This window comes from Manacus vitellinus, unplaced genomic scaffold, assembly GCF_001715985.3.
Source record: "Manacus vitellinus isolate BGI_N305 unplaced genomic scaffold, ASM171598v3 scaffold_46_pilon, whole genome shotgun sequence".
In the NCBI taxonomy this organism is placed as follows: domain Eukaryota; kingdom Metazoa; phylum Chordata; class Aves; order Passeriformes; family Pipridae; genus Manacus; species Manacus vitellinus.
This window is the reverse complement of record NW_021940578.1, coordinates 6,203,401-6,221,186: the sequence shown is the minus strand read 5'-3', so window position 1 is coordinate 6,221,186 and position 17,786 is coordinate 6,203,401. Positions and strand designations below refer to the sequence as shown.

Below are 17,786 nucleotides of genomic sequence, written 5' to 3'. Positions count from 1 at the left end.
CAAAAGAAGAGCTTGTGTAGTGATTGTGTGATGCCACATCTCAGGAACAACCAGAGGAGGAATTGTGCTGGAATATCACATCCCTTGCAGTTCCTGATTTATAACGGGCTCGCTCTGTTCTGGGAACAAGGGAGGTTTGGAAAACACCAAATTTTCAAGCAGTCAGAACTGGGCACCAGGCCAGGAACAGGATTAACAGAAATCATAAACATTCTATCCCTCTCAGTACATTTTGAAGAGTTCTTCTGAGGGTAAAGGCCTTGGAGCTGGAAGGGGGAGGTGCTGAAGTTGGGGTGAGGTTTGGAAGCAGCTGGGTTGTTTTCCCTGTGCAGGAATGTTCCTGTTTCTGAAGGAGAAACAGCTCTGTCACTGGTCTATCACTGAAACATTCCCCATTCCAGAAGATTCCTCGGAGAGGGAGCTCAGTAACCCATTGAAAAGCAGGAGTCCACGGAAGCAGAGCCTGTGTGAACTCAAGGATTAAACCATGACTGACTGCAGAGTTTGGATCTGACATGGAATTATTCCCTTCCCAGCTTCACCAACCGCTCCTCGTGCTCTCTTCCAGCTGGATGTGGCACATTCCCCTCAGCCTGGGGGAGGACAGTGATGGGAATCACCTTGTGTGCTCCTGGCTCGGACACCTGAGGGACAAGCTCTGAGCACTCGGGGCCTGTTGGGATCAAAGGAATAAATACAAACCCTGGGAAGGGGATCTGGGGGGAAAAGATGTTCTAGGGATACTTGACCTGCCCACGGTGGACTGTGGAGTGAGACAGGGCTGCTGTGCCCCACACCCTCCTCCTGAGCAGGAGGAGAAAAAGTGGTCCTGGGGCTTAGACTTTTGTAGAACTTCTTGTGTTGCAGAGCACCAGGATCTAAAACAAGGGCAGAAACACTTCCAGAGTATTAAACTGCTCCTTTTTCCTTCCCCAGTCTGCCTCCAGTGCAGCCCAGCTGAGCCATCCTGGTGGCTGATGCAGTTCTGCTCCTGTTTTCCAGCAGTTCCCAGGGATCCACACAGTTCAACTGCACCATCTGATGCTTTTCTTTAAAAAAAAAAAAAGTTGTTTTTTTTTTTAATTCTCTGTACAGCACCTACTTGATAAATTCTTTGTCATTAAAACTAATTTGGAAGAGTTTTACATTCCAGTAACCAGTCTCAAGAGTCTCTTTTGCCCAGGGTGAGGAAGCAGCTGATGGAGAAGTTCAGTTGCACTACTGGAAATTAAATATAAAAAAATGCCAAAGAAACAATTTGAAACAGAACTAGCAGGAACTGAAGGAGCTCATTCCAGGGCCTTGTCAGTGCTTCAGTCTGATTCTCCAGGAATAAGTAGTCAGGATCCTTTCTTTTTTCTTCACTATACAAGTGTAAGTTCCTTCATTAATTGCATTTGCAATGATGCTCATGTGATCTTCATTTAAGGATAAATAACCTGGATATGAGTATTCCAGAAGCTCCTTATCTTTATACCAGCTGTCATAAGAAAAACAACAGAAATTAAAACTACAAATGTCTAGAACTGTTCAATGTGTGTGTTAATTGTTCTTTCTCCCACTAAATTTTTAAGTGCAGAGCAGAGATGGGACTTCAAGAAAACACAGTTGGGTTTGTATTTCAAGTGTAACAGGGCACAATCCTGAGTAATTCTGGAGCTTGAATCTCACTAAAAGTTAATGGGAAAAGTTAATGGGAATTTGGGTCCTCAGTCTAAACCAACTCATGGGCCAATCTCTCAGCATTAAATAACATGCTTGTATTTTAGTAACAGCTAAATAACAATGAACTAAAAGGGTAAATTGAACACTGTTTTTTCTTTTTTTTCAGAATATGGATCAGGGAATTTGGCTTGATCACAGGAATTAGCTTTGTGCTCTGTATGAGAACTGGATTTTATCCTTTTTTTTGACCTCCTGGTGGTTTCTGAGAGCTCTGCTTTCAGGCTAAAGAAAAGCTCTGCAACGTTCTGATCAATCCCTCTCCCTTCCCACCCCTCTCCCAACTCTGGAGGGAGCCAGTGACACCCTCCAGATTATAAACAACTCCCTTCCCGGTCCCCCAGGTTTGCCATCCTCCCTCATCCTTTCCCTGCAGAGGCTCCCAGGGAGTGGGAGGAGGGATGGAGCACTTACTAGACTTTGCCTTTTTTGTGGATGATCTTCTGCCCGCAGCGGAAGGTGACGTTCCTGCCCTCAGAGACCGTCTTGGTCTTGGTCCTTGGCGGGGGCAGAGTCGGGGGCACCGTTGGAAATGGGAATTCTGTCCCCCCACAGAGGAGAGAGGGAAGTGGCAGCAGTTAGTGAGCAGCTCTCATCAGCAAGTTTGGTCCTTCCAAAACACTTGCACAGAATTAGGTTGTCATTTAAGGAGCCTTGAAAGTATGAATTTAAAAATGAGCGATTCTTGGACGGACACGTAACATGATTCATGTGCAAAGATAAAAACTTACTTTGTGGGGTGTAAACTGAGGTGGATAAAAATCAACTAGCCCACAGCTATGGAAGAAGATATGAACAGTCCCAAAAGTGTTATACAAACCCATATAGGAGTTTGGAATTTATTGCATCTCTGCATTAATCTGGCCTAAAAAACCCCAGTGCTGTGCTGGAGAAAGAGGTACCAGTTCCACGGTACATCTTAAGGCCAGTTATTTGTCTGAAGTTAATTCCACAGCTGCAGCAACTTGGCCTGATCCTGCATTAGTCCCTTATCTGGATCTGTAAAACTGAGAGGCTGGATCAGGATTAACATCCTTTATCTCCTTTTCTGGGAGCAGCTCAAGCCCAGCTGTGCTTGAGATGCCCCTTGTCCTGTTTCTGTCCCCTCCCTGCCTCAGGAACTGCCCTGCAGCCCTTCCCTCTCCCTGCCTGTGGTATTTGTCCCCTGTCACTGGTTCAGTTAAACTAGAGAGGAACGGGACAGTTTAATGTTCCACTCCATGAATGTTTAAACATAAAAGCTGCCCCCTAATACCCGAGACCCCATCTCTGTTGTGCTGCTTGGAGCTGCATCATTTGCACCCACTGATCTCTAGCGTGAAATTAAGATCCTGCCTCTCCCTAAATAACTTTTACCTCCTCCCTCTGTGCAAAACCCCTCCCCAAATCCCAGAAGAAACCTTGGATACCGTAGCAGAAGTCACAGGTGGATGGGCAGTGCTTCTTCATCAGCTTCCTGCGCTTCTCACAGAAGCCTTTTTTTGCCCATGCTGGGCACATAAATAATCTGTCTTTACAGCCTGAAACAGGAGGAGAAACGGGCATTAGAAGGGCTGGGGGAGGGAGTTCCTTCTGTGAAAAACATCAACACTTCACTTAATCAGATCCCTGAGTGTAAATGGGGGAGCTGGGACAGGGAAGAATCTAAAGGAGGAGCACAAACAGAGCTGGGATCTGACACCACGAGTGCTCTGCAGGATCCAGAGCCCTGGTTCCTCACCATAAAGCCTGTGGATTCCCCACACCTCATCCTGGGAGATGGTCTTTTTCCCAGTCAGGGTGGCGTTGATGTGCATGAGGGCGTTGGGGTTCAGGGAGTGCATCAGGCCCAAGGCATGGCCTATTTCATGAGCTGCTACATGGACCAGGTCTGTCAGCCAAACACCTGGAAGGAAGGGAAAACCAGCTGGAATTGTGTGGTAAAGTGTGTTTGTTAATCCTAAAACCAGAGGAAATAGTTTAGCACTAGCACGGTCCTGTCAAAGGTTGCCCCAGTTTCATCTTCTTTGTTGGGTCCAAATAAAGCCAATTATTTCCACATGCTCCTAATTTCCAGCAGCAGGACACAGAGCAGTGCCAGACTCCAAAGGAGCAATGTTTGAAGGCCTGTCCCTGTGCAACACTCACTCTTGTCAGGTTCCCACAGCCCTGGGCTGGAACTGGGGTTTTTAGCAGGAATATTCCAGTCTGAAAGGGCCTCCACTGAGCTCTGCATCCCCCTCAGCCCACGGGACAAACTCAAGCCTCTTGGCAGCATCCTGAACCCTGCATCCAGCAGGGGTGGATTCTAACTGAAGGCTATGACTGAACTATGGGATAATTCCATGGAATAATTCAGCCAGAAACGGCCCTGCCACCCCACAGGGTCCCTTGGCCCAGCTGAGTCACGGGGCAGAGGAGCAGCTTCCAAACCCCCACAAAACCACAGCTGGCTCTGTTGCCTCTGTCCCACGTCAGGTAAATCCCAGACTGAAAGCTAAATCCCAGGCATTCCCTGTTACCTTTCTTCCAGCTGAACCTGGTGTTCCCCAGGATCCAGTACTCGTGGTCATCGAAGTGGATTTCTCCGTGGGGCGGGAAGAAGGCGTGGGCCAGTTCCCCCGTGGTGCCATCGAAGCAGTGGTGGGTGAGGGACTCCAGGCAGTCCGTGTGGTTGATGGAGTAGAAGCCTGTGGAAAAAAAAGCAGCAGATTGAGTGGATCTGGCAGGGTCAGTGAACTCCTGAGTCACTAAAAAGGTCTCTGATGGGATCCCACGTGTTTTCCGACCTCCGGAGCCACAAAAGCAAAGACAAATGCAAAGCAATGGATGGCCACGTGCTGCCCCTGGATTTAGAGCTGTTCCCAGTGGACACAGATAAGTTTACTTCCCAGTAGGGAATGCTGAGCTTGTCTTGCAACATCACGTGGAAATCATTTTTTTTTAAGAGAGAAGCTGAACTGATAACCCCGGGATGGAACTGTTCTATTTTAAATGTCAATAAGCAGGGGCAGAGTTACAGTGAGAGCTGCTCCCCAGCTCTTTGTCAGCACCACAGCAGGATCACAGAGCACCCTGCATCCCCTGGAACTGGGGACCTGGAGCTCACAGGGAGCAGGACAGACCCCTGGAAGCACATCATGTGCTCTGAGCAGGGTCCTGCAGCACCAGAGCCAGTTGCGAAACGATGGGGAGTCTGCTGGTTGTCACAGTCCTGCTGCCACATGCACAGGAAATCAGGATTTCACACAGACCATAAATCCCAGGAAGGATTTACATCTGAGGTTGAGGCTGAGCAGAAAAAGCTTCAGCACTGACGTTTTTCCAGGCCCCAGGAACTCCAGAACAACTGCAGAGCAAGAGAGGGGCAGGAGAGAGGGGAGGGAGCAAAGACAGTGCTCCAGTGGGATCAACAAAAGGGAGACCAAACCCAGGAACAACTGGAATCCATCTCCTGCTCTGGCTCTGTGTGATCCTGGGTATGGCACTTCACCTTCCAACATTCAGATTCCCAATCTGCAGGACAAGAATCTACAGATTCTCATTCTTCTGCAAAATTCCCCATTTCTGGAATAGGAATCTCTGGATTTCCCCATTTCTGGAGTACAAATCTGGGGATTTCTGCATTTCTGGGACAGGAATCTGTGGATTTCCCCATCTGTCCCAGTGGCAGAGTGTTAATTCTTGGCAAATCCCTAAAGCTTCCTGACCGCAAGGTTCACAGAAAGCGTGGATCATGATGATGATTTCCTAAATATTAACAAGGAATTTTAATAAAGTCAATCAAAATTAATAAGCAATAAAAGCTAAAACAATAAGTAATAAAAGCTAAAAGTAGTTTCTCTGAAAATAATAAGTAATTAAAGCTAAAAGCAGTTTCTCTGCCTGACTAAAGGCAAAGGATGTCCCAACCCTCCTCCAAGAGGCCGAGCCCGCCCGGCACAGGAGGAACATCTCCGGCCTCCCACCCCCTGCTTCACACCCTGGAAGTCAACCCCTGGATCCCTCGGGGACTCACCGATTTTGAGGTCGCTGGGGAGGTGCCGGGGGACCTCCCTGAAGCTGAACGGGGACACCTCGCTCCACATGCGGAAGGCGGCCGCCAGCCCCCGGCGCGTGTCCCGGGCGCTCAGCAGGTTCCTCGGGAAGGACAGGATTCTGCAGGGACACACGACAGCTTCAGGAAAAACACAGCACCAGCTGGAGGCCGCTGTCAGGCAGACAAGGATTTCTGTTCACTCCAACAGGTTCAAATCGGGAGTCGCCTGAACTGGATGTCACCCCCGTTTAATGAACCCCCACGGGGATGAATAAAGAGCTGGTGTTCTCCACAGCCACGTGCTCTGCACTTCAGCTTTTGCTCCTCCTCTCAAGCACAGCACTTAAGACAAGGTTCCCTCAGATAACTATTTTTATCCTGATGTCTCCCAGTCTGCCGAGCAGGGTTGCTGGAAGAGGAAACGACTGCGTTCCAGCAGCAGGGAACTCCTGCTCCTGACACTTGGGCTACAATGGGTGTGCACAGTGGTGTGAAATACTCCCAGGCAGAACTTCTGAAAGAGAGTCCCAAAGAATATCAAAGACTTGTTTTCCTATCAAGTTATTTCCTTCAGAAAAAAAGCTCTAAATCCCATGGGAGAGAGACTCAAGAGAGGTTTTTGGTTAGGCTACGGAGTGAGTTGGGGGAAAACTCCTGGTGCAGGCCCTGTTTGTACCATGGGAATGCACAGATGGCTCCTGGAAACTTACCTTGGCCCACAGGAAGATCTGCATTCAGGGAATTGCCTCAATGGGGAAAAGCTGGGTATATTCTCTATCCCCTCTGGTTGTTTTTTAGCTATGCTGATTATGTTCTCCCTTGGTCCCAGCACATCCTAAAGGGAGCAGAAGGTTTCGTATCAAGCCAGGCTGTTAACGAGGGGAAACCTGGACAATTAAGGCTCTGGTGAGGCTGAGCCTGTTTGGGATGCTCCTGCAAGGGAGCACAGCATTCCCTCACCCCAGGATTGCCAAGGGCTTTTTGTTGTTTATTAATAATCCAAGAGCTGAAATCCTTTCCCAAAGACAACAGGGAGACAGATTCCTAAAAGCACCAAGAGCTCTGTCCTCCTGAAATCAGAGAGATCTCGAAATCCCAACGGGGATTTCCCTCAGGGATGGTTTAGGTTCAAACAGAACTGTTAAAAACATCAGCATGACAGAGTTAGTCCTCCAGTCACGACCTTCTGAGGGAAGTCCCTGCTCAGGAAGCCTGAATCTGCCCTGAAGGGTTTCACTGAAGTGAGAGGTGCAGCATTTGTAGGATTATTCCTATTTCAGAGTGGCTTTAGCAGCTCTCCCTGCACAGGGCTGAGGAATAACCACATGGGCAATACCCAAACCCGTGGCAGGAAGAACTCAGGCCCCAGGATCCCTCTTACTTGTAGGTCAGGTTGAAGTGGTCCCATCTCAAGTGCCCCGGGGTGATGGTGTAGCGTTTTCTCCGCGCTGGAGGACGAGGGAAAGCTGGGCTTTGTGAAGCTGAGGAACCCTCTCTGTGCAGACCAGGGGATGTGGCATCTTCCTTAAAGACAAAGCAGCAGGTTGGAAGGGGTGGGAGACACCCCAGGCCTGAACAGTGTGCAGTAAAAACAACCAGTACAGGACATCTGCAGGCTGGGGAGCACAACTGGAGCTGCCTTGGGGGTGTCCAGGAGACAAGATGGTCCTGTCTGGCTGCACCATCCCACCCCAGGGCACTGCAGCCACTCTCCTCTTGGAGTGTGGCACAGATGGAGCAGAAATGAAGCTTCAGGAGGCTTCTGGCCACGGCAAGTGCTGCAGCTCTGCCTGGAAAGTTTTCATTTCCTTTTCGCTTTCCTGTTGCTCTCCAGCCTCGCCACAGAAGAAATGTAAAGCTGGAAAAATGACTAAAACAGGCAGCTCTTTGTGCAGAGAGCTCTTTATAAGAGCTGTGCTGTGGATCTGAAATGCCTTCAAAGTAAACAGCAGCCCTGGAAACCCTGGAGAGGATTTAAACCATCGAACAGTAAAAGACATCAAATTTAGTGACACGTCTGACTCCAATTAGAAAAGCCTTTTCATCCCGAGCAGTGGAGGTAAAAGAATGGGACCCAACATGTTTTTCTGGATGGCTTCCTGCTCTGTCTCCCCTTTCCAGGACTAAGACACTGAATATCTGTGAGCCATCTTTGCTCCAGAGGCACCAGGACACCTCCCAAGTGACATGTACAGTGGTTGTGGTACAAAAGCTGCACCAGCTCGAGTCTGTTCAGCCTCACAGCACATTCCACGGGAAACAAGAGCTGTCCTCATTTTCCCCATGGAAGAACTGAGGCTCTGAGAGCCAAAGCAGCACATCCCTGGTGTCACAGCCAGGCAGTGGCAGGGGAGGACAAGAGGCCTGAAGCGACGGCTGCCAGATGTGCCCGGAGCACCAGCACTCACCATCCTGAGGGATCCCATCCCAGCAGCAAACCAGCCTCTTTTCTCACGTCTCACTGCCACTCTTCCCTCCACCCTGATCTAATCTCAGCCTCTTTCTTTCCCAGGAGGGCAGTTTTCAGCCTTTCCTGCAGCTCAGCCCTGGCTCTGACTCACCATGGGAGCCCAGCACAGTCTTGGCCCAGAAGGAACTGGAGGGACATCCCTGAGAGACAGAGGTGGGAGCCAGCACTGCCCTCTGAGCTGAAAGCCTTTGGCAGGGGGTTGGATCACAGCTTTTGGGTCACTCAGCTCAAGGCCCTGCCCCTTCCTCCCCAGGCACAGGTGATGTGGGTGCAGTGGCTGTTGTCCCTCTCCCTTCACCTCCAGTGGCTTCTACTCTGATAATGCCTTTTCCCCTCCATATGAAAGGGAAATTTTGCATCCTTTTGAGCAGCACAGACAAGGTGGAGGATCTGTTGGAGCTGCAAGAGCAGCCTGGAGAAGATTAGCTCATAATTACAGGATAATAAGTTATCTTCCCCTTTTATTTTTTTGCAGTTCTTTCAAGCAGTGAAGAATTATGCAAATCCTTTCTGTCTTTGTTGTTTTCTCTGCAATCCCGTGCCAGTATTGGGGTTGATTACATTATTAATGTAATCTGGCATCAGTCAGGAAGAGCCCAGGATTACTGGGAATTCTGTCAGTCTCTGGATTCCAGCTCAGGAGATTTGTTAACTCACACTGGGGTGAGCAGCTCTCTGTCCCTGTGCTGGATGTTCCTGCTCCTGAGCAAAGCCAGAACACTGAATTTGCTCTCTCCTGCAGCCCCAAGGGAGAAAAATGATTGTCTTTTCTACAGCCATTGAGCTTAAAACCCTCAGGCCATTCATTAGTGCTGAACAGGCAAAGGGAAACAATTAAAATAATGTGTCACTAGTGAACTTATCCTCAAAATCCAAACCAAACTGAGGGTGACCCAGGCCCAGCATCAACCCCTGAGACATGAATGTGACCCACTGGACCAAGAGAGGTGCAGAGGCTGAGTTCTCTTGCTCAAACCTTCTGCCCAGTCTGTGTTCTCCTTTAGGCTCAAGTTCTACCCACCCCTGGTGCAACAAAATGCTTTTAATTAAGAAAAGCCTTGCAGAACGAATTGGGGAAGGGTGGGGAACCACCCAAAGTGCAGCTCAGACCTGGGGTTCTGACAGAAATGGAGTGACCTCGTTAAAAATTCACAGTATAACTTCCATCAAAGGATCTGTCCGGGTGCCAGAGATCCAAGACTTTGGGAATACACAGAGCTGAAGAGGTCAGACACTCCCAGGAAGAAACTCATTCAGCTGTGGGTTAAGGTCTCAAAAACCCCAAAATGCCTGGGAGGAACTAGAAGGGCAGGTGTTCAGTTCTCCCTCTCAACAACCAACCACACACACATATATATATATATATAATATATAATATATATATATATAAAAATATAAAGGCAGACACTGGCCAACATCCCTGCTCTGCATTATTCCCCCTTGCAGTCAGACCTCCAGTAAGTTCCTTCACTGAGCTGTAACGACTGTAATTAATTCCCTTCTCCCTCCTGGCCACGCAGTTCCCCCCTCAAACCACACAATAACATAACTCTGAATCAGGACCAATTAATAACAGCCTTGAGCATGTGATGCAAACAAGGGGGGCCAGTGCCAAGAGCTTCATAAACACAAAAAGACCCAGGAAAAGATGCACTTAAAGATTTTTTTTTTTTTTAAATATAAATTTAAAAGCTAAATTTAAGCTAAAAGCAAAAATAAAGATCAGCTCCTGAAAGTCCCAGAGCCTTGCCAGAGTTCCCCCTGGATTCAGACTGTCCCAGCACATCCTGATAATGGATGGACCCTGAAAGGGAGTCAATACCAGCCAAGAGTTCTGTAGGACCCAATTTAGGTCCCACACAAGCCCTGAGTTCCTAGGAAAGCTCAGCTGCTCCAGAAATCCCAGGACATGCAATGCCACATCATCCCAGGCTGGGAGAGCAGAGGATTCACAGGAACAGCCAAAGCTCTGGGGGAAAACAACTCCAATTTTTTGTGCCTCCACTGTTTGGTTGCCCCAGACTGCACACACACCTCTGACAACCTGACTGCACTGGGATGCACCATCACCTTCAGGGATCCTTTGCCAAAAGGGACTCAACCAGCCCCAAACACACCTTGTTGCCCTACGAGATATTTCTCTATTTAGATCAGATATCTCTCTATTCAGATTTCTCCCTGAAGGCATCCACCTTCCAAACAGAACATACAGGTATTTGATACCCCACACCCCCTTCCAGGCATTTGAGAATCAGATCCCTTCTCCTACCTGACTTTCCTGAACTGCAGCTCCAGCTGGATATTCCACAACCGCCAGCAGAGCCACCACAGGGAACAGGCACAAAAATCCCACCACGGTTCTCCAGCCACTGCTCTTTTTTTTGTCCAGTGAGGGGAAGCCTTTCCTCCTGTCTGCACAAAGTTCTTCTGCTTGATCCATGTCTCTCTTTAATAGCTTTTGGAGGGAGCTGGGACAGGCACTAAGACATCCCCTGCACTGAGCTCATCTTGTGCTCACATTTGGAGCATCTGTGAGGAGCCCGTTGCAGCTCCTGCCAAAGCTGTGCAGAACCACCAGAGCTTCAAAAAAAGCTCTCAAAAAATTAAAAAAAAAGAAAAGAAAAGAAAAAAAAGGAAAAAAAAAAAAAAAGTAGACTTTACATTAAGCCTCTTCCCAATGTGCCAGAGATTCTCTCAGGCTCTGCCAAGTGGGATCATGTTACTGCAGCTGAAATTTGGGCTGGCGGAGGAACAGCAGCAAAGTGAAACAAGCTGGGGTGGACATGAACTCCTTTCTTTAACTGTGTAATCAACAGGGGACAGATCTGCAGTTGTCAGCTTTATGTAATGAAAGAATTGGGGGAGGGGGCAGCACAGGGAATCCAGCAGCCAGCATCATGCCCTTGGAATGTTTCATTAGGGATGCTGAACGCTGGAGAGCTGTCATTTGTCAAGGGCTTGTCTTCAGGAGGAGAGAGAGAAAAAGGAGATGCAGTGAGAGCAGGCAGGGCTTTCTCTGCTTGGGAAACTGCTCGGGGAGTTTACAAACTCACAGAAAAGTAAACATCACCTCCCTCTCCCATCAAGCTCAGCAAGGGATCTGCAAGTTTCTGGTGTACTTGGGTTATCACCTGAGGAAAATGAGTATTTTCAGAACCTTACTGATTTTGGGGTCACACAGACTGACCTGGGGAAGTGGCCACTTTGTCTTGAGCTGGGAGGTCCTTGGAGGCATCTCCAGGCTCCAGACTTGAATCGGTTCAGGACTTTTTAAAAAAAGCTTACTCAGAAATTCTCAGGTTTTCAGAGACAGCTGCACTTTCCTGTGGGGTCACCCCCTGGTCCTGAGGGGGGGGAGTGACCTCAGCTCCAGTTCTGCCCAGCCAGAGGAAAAGGAACTCTGCAAGCTCCCAGTTTCACAAGCAAATGCCAGGGAGGAGGGGGGGTAGGTCTGTTGCCAGCCCATATAAAACATTCCTTGGGGGTATCCGAGGCATTTGAAAGGTTTCAGAAAATTCTTGTAATTGTAATAAAGAAAAATTGTTTCATTTGCATTTTTTCCCCCTAGTTCATGAGCTTGCAACATTTCATGTATTTTTCAGACTAAAGCTGGCCTGGAGCTTTTCAAACAACTCAGAATAAATAAGACCAATGAGTCTGTGTGTAAAATTGCACGAAAATTTTCCCTTTCCATTCCCACCAAGCTCTCCCCTGGAGAAAACCCATGTTTTCTGCAGAGAGAGGACAATGTGCAGCAGTTGTTCAGATACCAGAAGGACAGAATAAGGGGTAACATGGAAGGAAGCCATGGATAGAATTACAAAGGGAAGCTGGAACTGTGATGAAAAGCAGAAAGTCAGAGTGCAGGGCTCTCTACCTCCCGTGGAATTGGCTCACCTCAGCTGCTGCTGCAGCTTTCTAGGGATGGTTCCTCCTTCCCCAGTAGCACAGTTGGCAGAAGGAACGTGCCTGTGCATGAACCCTCTGAAAAAGCCCTTTGTTTGGAGCTCCAAAGAGAGATGCAAATGCAGCTCCGTTTGTGGTTTGAGCTGCAGATCAAAGCACCAAGTGAGAAAGTGGGAACAACAAACTCCTGAAGGATCAATGCCTCGAGTCCCCCCGAACAAGCTGCTTTCTGTAGGTGAGAACACACCTACAAAGACTGATTGAGAAGGGAGTCTTGAAGTAAAAGCTGCCTTGGAATGAGGCTCAAAACCTTCAGCCAAGAGCTCTTCTCCAGTAAAACAGCACTGGCTTGAAAAGAAAAATATTGCTATCAAAGAGTGCTGGAAGAACACTGAGTTTCGGCCACAGAACTGCGCAAGAGCTTCGAGTGCCTCTGCCTTTCACCCAGCCAGGAAGAGTCAGCAGTGCTTGAAAATCAGCTTATGCCCTGCACATCCACCTCCTGCCACAGCACCTGAGCACCTCAGAGCAGGGGATCTCACACCAGTCCTGACTGCACTGAACCTGCACCTTGCAGGGTGAGACCCACGGCACCGGGCAGGTAGAGGGTGGAATCTTGAAGAACAGCAACCTGAAATCTTCCAAGCACACAGTCAGGGCCTTGTTTCTGTGAAGAGGAGCACAGGAACCCGAGCTTTAAAGCACAGACTGGGAACTCACACAATCACAGCCTGAGGGAACCAGGAATTTCCTTTGTGCCATTGTAAAGAAAGTTTTTGTAAAATACTTCCCGGCACAGAGCCTTGCAGAGTTACTGTACAGAGCTTTAGTAACAGTGCATTCTTAGGATCTCATTGTTTCTGAATACTTATTCATGCAGTTACTAAAGGTTAGCACAGCCAAGACAGCCCTTTTCCCAGGAGTTACTGGAATATTCTGGATGGGAAGGGACCATACTGCCCGTGAGCCATTTATCTTGTGCCACATGTGGTGGCTGAATGGGAATCTTTACCTGCAGAGATGACTCACAACCTCTGTGACATTTAGGATCCTGCTTCCCTGTCAGGGTAGCAAGCAGGTTACACCTGGATGGATCAGGAGTGAGAGCAGAGTTCCCTGGAAAGCCCTTAGTTCACTTCCCCCCCTATGCTGGGAATGCTCTGTGCCCATTCACCCAGAAATCCAGTGCCTGTGCATCCAACTCCACCAAACCACTGGCTGCAGGATGCTCTAAAAACTCTTCAAGTTCAAGCCAAATATTTGCTGAGAAAGCACCTCAGCAGCAAGGCCAGGACAAAGCCCAGTTTTTGGGGCAGTGAGAGGTGGGGAGAGCTCTTGTGCTCCTGTGCTGAGGCATTCAGGGCTCACAGGTGGAGCTCATGGAGCCAAGGGGGACACATGAACCCACTACTGTGCACAAACAACACTCCTGAGAAAGCCTCTGTGCACCTGGATCCACCAGGGCACCAGCTCTGGCCAGAATTCCCAGTGTCACTGGTGAAAGTATTCCCCACACTCAGCTCTGAGGGAGCTGCTGCAGCCTCAGAGTTCTGCTGAGCTCGAGAGGTCTCAGGTTCTGGAGTGAGGATATTTGGTTTGGACTCCAGGCAAGGACTGTCATCCTGACTATATTTGGACAGAAAAACATTCCTGGCTTTGGTTTCTGCACAGTGTCTGAAAGCAGTGGAACACGTTACACTGAGGGAACCCATATGGTGGGATGGGGAGAGGGAAGGGAGGCAGGCACAGAACTGACTTTGCTTTGTCTTCATGCTCTTGGCAGTGCCCAGGACCTGGATATCTTCTGGAGGGAGCTGGGATTGTCCAAGCAAACAGTCAGGGATGTGTATCCCGAGATCCCTGCATGCACTAAATGTCCCTGGAGCAGCAGGCTCTGACCAGCTGTCAGCAGGGAAGGAATGTCTATGTGGAATGTTGCATAAAACCCACAATGGCCAACTAGAGACTATGGAAAACATAAAGCCCTGGATCATTTGCACAGCACAACACGCTTTCCTTGTTCAGTCACCTCAGCCTGGCTTTGCTCTTTTCACTTAACTGCTGAAATGTTCAGTTTAAAGGGGGGCTGCTGTGTAATGCACAACATATGGCTCCATTCCCCAGGGCAAGCTTTAGCTCAAATATAAATACTTTTTCACTTCTGTGGATTATTCTTAGCATTTCTCTCCTTTCCTTTATTCAGCACTGTTAACATTAAATGCTATTTTCAGCACTATTTCCAGCATCTCTGCCCCATCCCAGGGCAAAGCCAGCCCTGGTGCCCAGGCCAGGGAGGACACTGGCACTGCTTCACTCAAGTCCCCAAAACAGCACGAGAACAATCCATTACAACAAATATTACAACAATCCACAACAACAAACTTGTATTAAGAGATGCCACAGAGAGAACAACCATCAGAGCTAGAACTGCAGCTGCCTGACTGTCCCAAGGGAATCTCACCTCTCACAAAACCTCTTGTTTATTCACGGATAAGAGCCCATTATTCAGGATTAAAACAAACCACCCCCGTCAGCTTCCCCTGTTGTGGACTGGCAGTTCTACACGGAGGTGGGAAAGAAGAAGAACCTGATCTCTGACCAAGTCTGATGGCTCAAGGCACGAGGATCAACATCTCATCTCCAGGGCACTGGTCCAAACCCAGCCCCAGGCCAGGAAAGGGGAAAGCACAGGGGTGAACGTGATTTACCACAGATCAGCTCCTTGGTGGCCCATGTGAAGAGAATTAGGAAACCCTCATATAGCTCTTATTTTTAAAAGCACTTACAGATTTAGCCCTGCAGCTCACAACCCGGGGTGGGGGGGGGGAACAACCCAACATTCCTGCCCGGGGTTCCTGTGGGAATGGCAGTTCAAATTTGTGCTTTTTCAGGGGGTCAGGCACTAAAAAAAAGGATTGTATGTGCTGCAACAGGGAGCAACGTTCCCCAGGGAGGGGGAGAACAATACTGATGCTCTCCAGCCCCCAAACATTCTCCCGCTTTCTGTCGTGCAGCCCCTCGTGATCAGCATCTGCTGATGTTCCTAGAAAAGTCCATGGTCTGATGAATAACAAATGAGCTGAAAACAAGGGCTCGCTCCAGCTGGCAAAGAAAACGGAATATTTTGCTTAACTGTCAGTTGGAGCTGCAGCTCACAGAGGTGCCTGCACTGGCCTGACCTGGTGTGACCAGAGAGCCCTGACCCCAGGCGGGAGCTCAGCCACGGCCACGCGGGATGTCAGGAATGAAAAAGAGGGAGAAATTCGGAAACGAGGGAGAAATTTGTCCTCAAATCACAAAGATAACAAAGTGCACCCACGAGGGAGGAAGAACTGCTTCCCTGTGTGGGGATGGTTTTGTGGTTGGGGCTGCTATTAATGACCTGGAATCCACTCGTGGATGGACCAATCCTCTGAAATCCTGGGAGCAGCATGGACTAGTGGGAACAGAATCGAAGGAGAGATGGGCTCTTTACCTGACTCTGCCTTTCAACAATCTCCCTCTCTGCTCCCTCAGCCTCACATTGTCTGTAAAACGTGGATTTTTGGCCACACTTCCAAAGGAAGAGCTCTAGAAACCCCTGTGCCAAGCATGAGACCAGCTGACATCTCACAACTAAAGCTGTACACCTGAAAAACTCGGGAATATCTAAGGCACAGAGCTGCATTCAGGAGATGACAGAAGCTCCAGTGAAAACCAGGAGCTCCCCAGTTCATTTGTGGGAGAGCAACTGGTGACAAACATCCAGCAGAAAGGATGCTCACTGTCCACTCCAGTTAAATAATGACAATATTTGCCTTTAAAGGAGCATTTGCTCCTGCTCTGGCACCCCTTGCCTCCCCCTTCAGCAGCAGGAACAGCCTCCCTGCTCCTCAAACCAGCAAGAAAACCAACCAGGAGCAAAAGGAGAGAGAGGAGGAGCATCTTCCCCCACCTCTCCTGTCTTATATTCTCCAGCTAAATTGGATTTAGGCCCATCAAGGAAGATAAAAGAGCAGGAGTTCCTTCCCTCCTGCAAAGCCTCCCCCTCCCATGGAGCTGAGCCTGGTGCAGGGGGGCAAAGTTTGCCAAAAACATACTTGGTACAAAGGGGCTCCTCCTGGGATCTCCTGTTCCTGGGGCTCCACTGACCATCCTGGTTCTTCTCTGGTGGGTGCAGAAATTCCCCTTCTTCTTACTGGGAAAATGAAAGGGTTAAAATGGTGCTTCCTCAGAAGCAACCACAGCAGGAAAATTCAGGAAAATAAGAGAGAACACACAAAAATAACAGAAAAGAATATTCCCAAAACAAACACAACATTTATACAAACCATTTCTGTAGCTCTTAAGCAGTTGTTTTTTTTTTTTTGCTGTGCAAAACTCCCAACTTGGCCAGACAGCGAATTTCAGACATGAAAACAAGCTCAGGAGACCTCAAAATGGAGCTTGAGTTTTGCAAAAAGTTACATCACAAAACTGAGGGGAGCTCTTCTTTCCCTACAAAAATCTCTTTTCATTAGACAGGACGAGAAGAAAAAAAAAAAAAAAAATTTTAAACCACCTCAATTTTCTGCAACAGCTGCACAGCTCCCAAGTCAAAGGCTCCAGTTGTCCTAGGATTTTTTTTTTTCCTTTAGGGAAAATAATCACTTGGAAGCCTCTCTTCATTCAGCACCCAAAGAAACTATTAAAAAAAGAAGAAAAATAAGAAGCAGATGTTCCATGTTGTTTTTCCTGAATAAAATGACATCTTTGGGCTGATACTGAGCACTTTGTCACCTCTGTCCCCTCTCCCCATATTCAACACACAGGATGAAACAGCAGCAGTTTTTACCTTTAGCAAAGTGCTTTTGGATTTATGCAGAGCACAGATTTTGGATTTATGCAGAGGCTTGTAAAAGAAATGTGTTTAAAAAGAAACTCTTAGCGTGGGGCTGGGGTGATGTATAGTCTGGGAAATTATTCACTTGCATCAAATAGTGGTTAAAGCAGCTCCTGGATGATAAAAATGGCTCAGATTTGTACTTTTACACTTGTACACTTTGGTATTGCTGCCCCCCTCCCCAACACAGCAAACGTTCTGGGGAAGTTTCTGACTTGCTCCAAAGGAATTTCCATGAACACAAACTTCTAGGATATAAGGAAATGAGAATTTCCACCCCTGATTTTACACCAAAGCTGATTCTGCAACTCAGCTTCAGGTTACTTGGGTGTTAAATCCGACCCGAGCAGAGAATTTAGGGGTTAAATCCAATCCATTTTCACAGCCCCCCCCCCCAAAAAAAACCTGCTGAAACTGTAACAACCTCAAGTGAACCATCCTGCTGAATACAATCTACAGGAGCCCAGAATTTGTGAAATAACTCTCTCAACACACCACTGGGTTGTAAAGTTAATAAATATCCCTGCAACTGCCACCCCACTCCCCGGAGCTAAAAAATTCCTTTGGAAGCTTTGCCACCTCTTTGCAAAAGGAACAAAGAGAGCAGAGGAACACAGGAGGTTTTTGCTTGGTTTAAATATTGCTCCAAATACGTAACAAACAGTGTGTTTGGGCATAATTGTGTCATCAGAGAGGAAACCCCCCCCCAAACACGTATGTGCACGTGAACACACGTGTGGCACGCGAGCCACACTTCCACCAACAGCTACTTAACAGGATGACTCAGTGGATAATATTTCTTCACTCAC

The 17,786-nt window shown here is 48.2% G+C and overlaps 1 protein-coding gene across 1 annotated transcript; it reads right to left on the bottom strand.

Annotated features, from left to right (window-relative positions):
* Positions 1–39: 39 nt before the first annotated feature.
* MMP23B (matrix metallopeptidase 23B) lies at positions 40–10,717 on the bottom strand. Its single transcript, XM_008925623.3, has 8 exons — positions 10,480–10,717; positions 7,122–7,264; positions 5,720–5,859; positions 4,224–4,391; positions 3,443–3,607; positions 3,132–3,242; positions 2,137–2,263; positions 40–1,480 (listed from the first exon to the last, which is right to left on the bottom strand). Exons 1-8 carry the CDS (start codon positions 10,648–10,650, stop codon positions 1,306–1,308), a joined length of 1,200 nt encoding a protein of 399 aa, XP_008923871.2. The 5' UTR covers positions 10,651–10,717; the 3' UTR covers positions 40–1,305.
* Between the last annotated feature and the right edge of the window lie 7,069 nt (positions 10,718–17,786).

Excerpts from the sequence above, each read along its gene's own strand:
- MMP23B (XM_008925623.3), bottom strand. The coding sequence starts at position 10,650 with ATGGATCAAGCAGAAGAACTTTGTGCAGACAGGAGGAAAGGCTTCCCC. Across the intron at positions 7,265-10,479 it reads CTGCAGTTCAGGAAAGTCAG|GAAGATGCCACATCCCCTGG; the intron begins GTAGGAGAAGGG and ends TTTGTCTTTAAG. Across the intron at positions 5,860-7,121 it reads CACTTCAACCTGACCTACAA|AATCCTGTCCTTCCCGAGGA; the intron begins GTAAGAGGGATC and ends GTGTCCCTGCAG.